Below are 8,150 nucleotides of genomic sequence, written 5' to 3' on the forward strand. Positions count from 1 at the left end.
CACTTACTAGCATGCTTAGGACTAGCTCAACTTCTGATAGCAATTAACAGTAGTTTTCCTAGTGTAGATAAAGCTAAAGTGTTGAAAGTGATTATAACATTCTGAGCAGAGTTGGATGATGTAGTTTGTAATCAAAATGTTGATTGGTTTAACTAGTGTTCCCACTGGTTTTGGTACAACAGTGGCAAGTGAAGATGAGAAATTATGTAGGTTTAGTCCCCTAAATAAACTAATTTTCCTACAGGTTAGTGGGAAAGGGGTAGGAAGAGGTGGCATGTTTTTTTGGAGATCTCTATTTCAGGTACTCTAGATATGCTCAAATACTAATGTGAAAGGGGTCACATAAGTAACGTTATTTTGAATTGGACACCTTATGCACCCAGAGTATTCTAAATGAAATGTGGGTATGTTAAAATGAGCAGATTTAGCAAAATGTTATGTGCCTGTTAACGAATGTCTTAAGGCATCAGGCAGTTGTGGAAAATGCTGTTAACTCCACCCCAATAGATTATGTACATGGAAAATTATAATATATTATAATTTTCCACATATAGAATCTGATTAGTGGAAAGTCATCTTAAATTTGCTCCCTTCCCACTGTTGTGGTGGGGAAAACAGCAGCTGGAGGGTGAGGGGCCAGAACCCTGACTCTTGTCCCCTGTGCCTGTTCCCCTAGTACAGGGGTGGGCAAAATATGGCCCGTGGGCTGGATGCGGCTCACCAAGCACTACCCTCTGGCCTGCGGAGCCCCTTCAAAACCCACCTTCTCTAAAAAGCCTCTGGGTGCACCAGCCGTCAGCTGCAGCACCTCAGGCTGTTTCCTTGGCTTCTGGTTATGAGGCAACCAACTGTGACCTCAGCCTGACCCAGCTGGCCTTTCCCTGCCCCTGGCTCAGGCCACATTTGCAGCTGGGGCGGGTGGGGGCCGGGCCAGAACCTGTGGTGCTGGTGAGGGGAAACTGTATGGGCCGGGTTCTGCTTTGCTGCATGGGACTGGAAAGGGCCCTGCCCTGCAGGTAAGCAGGGGCTCAGCTGCATTTTTCCCCCTACCTGCGCTGGTCAGTCCCAAGCGGCACACGGCTCCACCGCTGTTTCTGCTGGCTGGTGCAGACCCAGCTGGGCACGCCCCATCCCCAGCAGCACGTGGGAAGCCGACTTCAGCTGCATGCCGCTTTTCCTGGCCGGGTCCGTCACATCTGGAGCAGCATGCAGCTGAAGCCAGCTTCCCAGGTGCTGCTGGGGATGGGGCAAGCCTGAATGGGTTGGCACTGACCAGCAGAAGCGGCGGCGGAGCCTCCTCCTACCCATGCAGTCCTCGACAGCTCACCAAAACTCAACAAGCGGCCCTCTGCCCGAAATAATTGCCCATCCCTGCCCTAGTACCTACCTTCCCCACTCCCTGCCCTTCCCCCACCCTTTGCCTTCTGCTGCAGGTCTGTTCCTCTGGGGCAGTCAGCAGCAGTGGTGGCCCTGGTCCAGCACAACCCAGCCTGGCCAGGGAGAAGTGGTAGCAGCTCCTGGTTAGGTCAGGTCAAGGCTGAAGGGACTGGAGCTAGAGCAGAAGGTAAAGGGGGAGAAAGCAGCTGGGGTGGGGGGGACCCACTGGTGGTGTGCCAGGCTGAAAGAGGGAGCAGGGAGTGGGGGAGGCAAGCACAGGCACAGGGGAGGCAGGCTGCAGGACCCCTCTCCTTCAACCTTGCAGCCTGTCCCATGTGCTTCTGGCCATGGGGGCCATCCCTTGCCAAATGAGCAATTCCAGCTCGGGTGGGGGTGGGGGGTGTCAACAACTCTGCTCTGGCTTCAGCCCATAGTTAGGGGTCAAACCCAGAGCTGAGCTGCCACCTATCCCCAGCCATACTTGAATCCAAGACAAAGCTTCTCTCCTCCCATGCTCTTTGGGTGGAAAGCCTCATCTTAGATTTGAGTAAATACTGTGTATACTTGGATAAAAGTACTTGTCCAGAGAGTTATGCCCTACTTTGCCATCCTAATATTATGCATTGTTTTGCCTGCTGTTGTGCTTTTGACCTGAAACAAGCTTTATTTATAGGAAGCAAACCATTTAGAGCTGGGTGTCCATCAATATAATACAGAAATTTAGAAGTATTTACAGAATGTACATCTAGTAATCTTACAAATAAACAATATATATAATTAACTCAATCCCCAGGTTCTGTTCTCAGGCTGAACAAGAACTAACTTTTCCTTTCTGATTTTAGTGTAACACCTTCAGTGAAACTTGAGGAGGCACATCTGTACACAGGAGTATTTTCATACTACTTAACGTTTTTCTTTCCCTTTTTGGAGTTGATTGATTGCTGTCTCAACACAGCATGTGCCCTGATGCAACACCCACTGTTGATCAGTATTATTAAAACAGTGAACAGAATCATTCAGTATTAGAAGAGTGAGGTTGGAAACAGGATTTAATCTATTGGAGCTTGAATTCTTTGGGACCGGTTGGGGGTAGGCACAATGTCTCCAACAGAGAGTGTATGCCGGCTTCTTGCATTATGATGAAATAGGTAATTATAGGCTATCTGAACTTTGTAGATTTCCAGGCAATATTAAAATACATAATAGGACTTTGCTGTCTTTGAGATGTTAGCTTCAAAGTAGCTAGATTTTTTAATATTATTATCAGATTTCATTTTAAAGAATGAAAGGAAAATATGTGGGAATGTAGAAACACAATCCTTCCTTCACGATTCTACAAAACAAACTGTGGGAAGTGTTCCAGTTGCCCTAAATGAAGTACTTTCCAAAAGATTATGTAATTGGTGACATGCCAGTAACACGTTGTTCAGAGCAAACTACTGATATTGAATCAGAAGTTTACTGGAACTTAATTTACAAAATAAAAGCAAATGTGCAGTTCTGCCCTACTCCCACATCACTTTGGTTACTTAGCTTTAGCAGTTTGTCAGTTTTCATTTTGATTATGCTGATGATTCATGCGTTTTAAGAAGGTAAACTGTGTGACAAGAAGAAAAACCCATGAGAACTGGGCTAGATGTGAAAACTTACACACTGTTAAAAGATGCTTATTGATGGCTAATTTCCCATTGCTGTCTGCTTTAATGTGTGCTGCTGAACATTTGAAGTTGTTATATGAACCTCATGTGTGGTCTTTTAGCCATTTTATAAGGTAGACTGCTGTTGTGTAGCTAAAGTTTTTTAATCCTTTCAGCCTGAAATAAATCAATATTTTTAAATAGATATATTAAAAAGCAGAAAGTAGTTTCAGGTAGTACATTTGTTTTGAGTTTTCCTGCCTGTTCTTGTGGTTTCAAAATCACATTTTCTTAATTTTTATAAACGTTTCTTTCTGTTGCTATGTGGAAGGCCTATATGAATTGGAGAGACTGTCATTTATAGGTTGTTTTCAGATGCAGGAAGTAAGCTTAGCAAGGTAGATTTTTTTTTTTAACAGCTAGGAAATTGAAGTGAGATTATAATCAAACACGCATGACTTTTATATTCATGCTTCTCTCTTTTTTTTTTTTAATTCTTTTTGAAGTATGCATATTTTTAAAACAACTCATTGCAACAGTCACTTATATTGGTAATAGCCATTAACCAGGTCATTGTGTAAGTAGAAGCCTAACTGAACTTCAGATCTGCATCCTTCGATGTACAGAGCAACCCTTTCAAAACTTAAGGGTATGCCTGAAAGGTTTAACCAGCCAACACCTGTAGTTGGTACTGCTGTTTCTCTGCATGCAGGGCTAGATTTGGAGCTCTCTAATGGAGTTGCTGGACACAGTGTGATCAAAGAAGTATATATAGGTAGAAGAAGGCTCCTCTGTTTCATTTCAGTTCTAAATTCTGTAGCTTGTCAGCACCAATGAACAAGGATTGTCAGTAGGACTGCAGATTGACAACAGGGAGGTGGGATTTGTCAATGGTCTGTGGGTTTAACGATGGGTAAGTGAAAACAGAATCTAGATTAAATCCTGAGGGTGAGAGTTTTTAATGGATTTTTAAAAGGGGATTAAAGGGTTGTTTTCTGAGGAGTAGGCTCTGGTTGTGTGAAACACGTGTAGGTAGCTTCCATTTAGTACAGATCAGCTAAGCCAGGGGTATTCAGCCTCTAGCCTGTGGGCCAGATCTAGCCTGTGCTGCCATGTAATTTGTCCTGTGGGGCTCCCCACAAGCCCAGAAATTCGGTGGTGGATAGCAGTACACCGATACATTGGTCCGATATCAGATCAGCACTGATACATTCAGTGTTCTTTATATTTGAAATCAGCCTGATCTGGCTGATACACTGGCATTTATCAGCCAAATTGTGTGCGCAGCTTCAGCGCAGCACGTAGGTGGCAAGGAGCACAGCCGGCAGCATGGAGAGCTGCGTGTAGCTGGTAAGTCTATTGTGGTGGAAGGGGAGAGGGGGCAAGGCAGATCAAGGCGCTCGTGGTCAGAGAGAGAGGGAGTGGGGCTGGGGCAGGCACTGCCCAGCTGGGGTGGGGTGTGTGGCGGAGCCATGACTCATCTGGGGGATGCGGGGAGGGGAATCTGTTCCTGCTGCTGTGTGCACCCAAGAAGTGGGGGGGTGCCCCCGGATCTGCATGGGTGGGGTGGGCTGCTGCTGAGGGCTGGGGCCAGGGCTAATGGGGGGGAGGGGGGACAGGGCTGTGCTTGGGGCAGGTGTCGCAGGGGCTATGGCAAATTTTGGGGTGGCTGCAGCCCTTCCCCCTCCCCCCCATAGTTGCCTGGCCCAGCCCCTACTGGAAAGAGCCTGTTGCCATCCCAGCCCCAACCTGCAGTTGTAGCCCACCTTGCCCTAGCCTTACACACAGATCATGGAGCACGCAACCCACCCCCCATGCCCTCCCAGGGAGCATGCAACAGCGGGAGCCGCCCCCTCTTCCCCACGCCCCCCAGCCAAGCTGGGGCCTTGATCTGCTCTCCTCTCCCCTCCCTTTCCACCACAACAGACTTACCAGCTGCACACAGCTCTTCAAGCCGCCGGGCTGTGTATCGGAAATTGAATGGGTATCAGTCAATATGCCTCCTTAAAAATAGGCTATCCATATCAGCCCCCCAAAATTCTATCCATTCCCCTCTGGTGGTGGAGGACCAGTGGCACCGCTGTCTTGCTGCCAAATCTCTGAACCCATGGAGAGCCCCAGGCCCTGCACATTAGATCTGGTGCCTTATCTCGAAGGGCCACTCGTATGGTTAAGGGCCTACAGACCAAGCCGTACGAGGAGAAACTAGAAAAACTGGACCTTTTGAGCCTCCGCAAGAGAAGGTTGAGAGGCGACCTTGTGGCTGCCTATAAGTTCATCACTGGGGCACAGACAGGAATTGGTCAAGTTTTATTCACCAAGGCGCCCCCGTGGGTTACAAGAAATAATGGCCACAAGCTAGCAGAGAGCAGCTTTAGATTGGACATTAGGAAGAACTTCTTCACAGTTCGAGTGGCCAAGGTCTGGAACGGGCTCCCAAGGGAGGTGGTGCTCTCCCCTACCCTGGGGGTCTTCAAGAGGAGGTTAGATAAGCATCTAGCTGGGGTCATCTAGACCCAGCAATCTTTCCTGCTTATGCAGGGGGTCGGACTCGATGATCTATTGAGGTCCCTTCCGACCCTAACATCTATGAATCTCAGCACGTAGGGCTGTGAGGGAGCAGTGCCAGGCCTCTGTGACCCAATTCTGATATACAGGGGCTGCACGGGGTTGGTTCCAGGCCTCTGGGACCTAATCCCCTGGCCTGCAGGGGACATGAGGGCGTGGCTTCTGGCCCCTGGGATCCAGTTCCCTTTGGTGCAGGGGGCAAGAGGGGTTGGCCCTAGGCTCCCAGAACCCAAACGTGACATAGAGGGCAGCTTCAGGACCCAATTCAGACAGGCCCCAGGTTGCTCATCTGGCTTGCAAGGTCAAAGGATTGAGCACTGACGACCTAAACCTAAGTTTTACATTATCAACAAGACAGTGTTACACTTTGTTAGAATCAGTGTCTTGAATGTTGTGCACGCTGCCTTCAAGGGGGAAGTGTATGTATGTGTATTAATGGGCACGCTGGAATTTTGCTCAAAGAAGGCCCGAGTTAAGGTTGCATTGGTATGTTATATAATTCTTTGTTTCTTGGTTTATGTGTCTGAGTGACAATGAACTGAATGGTCTGGAAGGGCAGGAGGAACCTTCAGGCAACCTTAACTAAGTGCTAAAAATTTTTTATCAGTTAATTTTCTGCTGTTTTCTTATATAAATAGAGACACGTTTTTCTATGGCTAAGTGCTGATGATAATGCCTTCCTTCTACGTGATGCTCCTCATCAGTATTTTTCAAAGCATTTGACAGCCTTGTCTTTATTTTACAGATGGGGGTACCTGAGGCACAGGGATGAATGGATTTGTCTGAAGTCACTTGGCAGACTATTGATGGAGCTAGGGATAGAACTGGAGTTCAGGGTTTGCATCCCTAGGCTACATAGTTACTGTATGTTTCTTAAGTGCTGCTCCGGTGCCTCCTTACACTTTGCTATAGTGAAATGTTTGCTGTGTGTAGCAGTTGACAGACCTGGTGAGAGAAATCCCATACAGTGGTCTGTGTTGCTGAATCTTTACAGTTTGATTGCAAGACAAGACTGGTGTCTTTCTCCATCCCACTCCCTTATTCTGAACATTAGAGTATTTTCAGCTCATCTCCTTCCTGTCCTGTGAAGCTATTAGCATTGTCAAAGAAACTGTCTTGTAAAAAGTGGATCCTTGCTGTCAGATGGCCTCTGTTTCTGTCTGCATATCACAGGGAGTACAGTGTCATATGTATAATAAAGGGTGATGTCCTGCTTACCATGTAAATAGCTTCCTTCTGTGCTGTTTCCAGCTTCTGAACTGATTTAAGATGTTATTCCATAATGGGTGCATTGCAGTAGTCAATGTCTTGAAGAGAGATGAATAATTGCAACAAGATCAGAATCTGAAAGCATAGGCAATACTGTTCTGTCTGGATGTAGAAGGTAAAATGTCATCTTGACTAATATCTAGGTTGTAGTTGTATGGGTCTAGAAGAAAAAGCGATCTGAGCCCATGGTAGAGGTGATATTTTTTTATTAGACCAGCGAGATTTTTGCAAAATAAAGATTTTTTTTTTTGCAGAAATCTTGTTGGTCTAATAAAAGATATCACCTCTACCATGAGCCCAGTTCTCGACTAATACTGATTTTTCTAAGTACAGCAATAACAGATGGAGTTCCTACTTACTAGCTAAGAAGGGCATGGCCTTCATAGTCTAGGTTGTGGCCTGATACTTTTCCAGTATGTGCAAAACCTCAGTAAATTACTCTGACTCCGTCTAAAACAATCATAAGAGATGTGATGGTTGTTCCTGCATGTCCTTTAGAAATGTAGATAGTTCTGCCCAAATATGAACAATTTTCTCTAAAAAAAAAAAAAAAAAAAAAAAAAAAAATCCAACAGCATTTGGTAATGGAATGGATTTGAATTAGTTGTAGAATGGAAAGAATCTGCCTTACTCAGGCTACACACCAGAAACCAGATTTGAATGAGGTTTTGTAGATGCTCTAATGCAAGCAAAAGTATCTTCACTTATATCAGATATACACCTGAAGCTTTCAAAAACAAATTGATACAATTGCTCAGTTTCAGTAGTGGACTTTCACTGCTACTGATTGAAAAATTTGTTATATGTCCTGACATATTTTTCTAACATGACTTTGTTTATACTGGGAAAATAAAGTTGTTAATTAAGTAAAGATGTAATAACTTAAATATAAAATTAATTGGCACAGCATTATACTTGTGTAACCAACTCGTTTGGAAGCTGTTGATTTTTGGGGCTCTGTCCTCACTGCATAGTTAACCACAATGATTGATATCTGCACTTGAGTGCTAGCCTTGCTTGGGAGTGAGGCTTCCCATATCAAAGCTGTAATAGTGTTACTGCTTCCTCAGTGTTTCTATTTTCCTGTGGATTGTGTTAAGTCCTGTTGTTCTTTGTAAAGAGACTTTTTTTTAGTACTACTTTCCACTCTTTTCACTTGTGGAAGAACTTGTCTGTCTGTCAGGGGGGACTTGTGACACGAACTATAAACACTCTTTTTTGCCTGCATCCCCATTGCAGAGTGGGCATTGTCCACCCTAAGTGAAAACAGGGTCCAGGTTCTGACCCATGTTCCTGCTG

The 8,150-nt window shown here is 45.5% G+C and overlaps 1 protein-coding gene across 1 annotated transcript in view; it reads left to right on the forward strand.

Annotated features, from left to right (window-relative positions):
* Window positions 1-6,017: 6,017 nt before the first annotated feature.
* NUP153 (nucleoporin 153) overlaps window positions 6,018-8,150 on the forward strand; it is a 51,006-nt gene continuing 48,873 nt past the window's right edge. The window contains exon 1 of the mRNA XM_014520734.1: window positions 6,018-6,068. Within this exon, the coding sequence (XP_014376220.1) occupies window positions 6,018-6,068 (51 nt within the window). The remainder of the gene's footprint in view (window positions 6,069-8,150) is intronic.

Source organism: Alligator sinensis, unplaced genomic scaffold (genome assembly GCF_000455745.1).
Source record: "Alligator sinensis unplaced genomic scaffold, ASM45574v1 scaffold253_1, whole genome shotgun sequence".
Lineage (NCBI taxonomy): Eukaryota > Metazoa > Chordata > Crocodylia > Alligatoridae > Alligator > Alligator sinensis.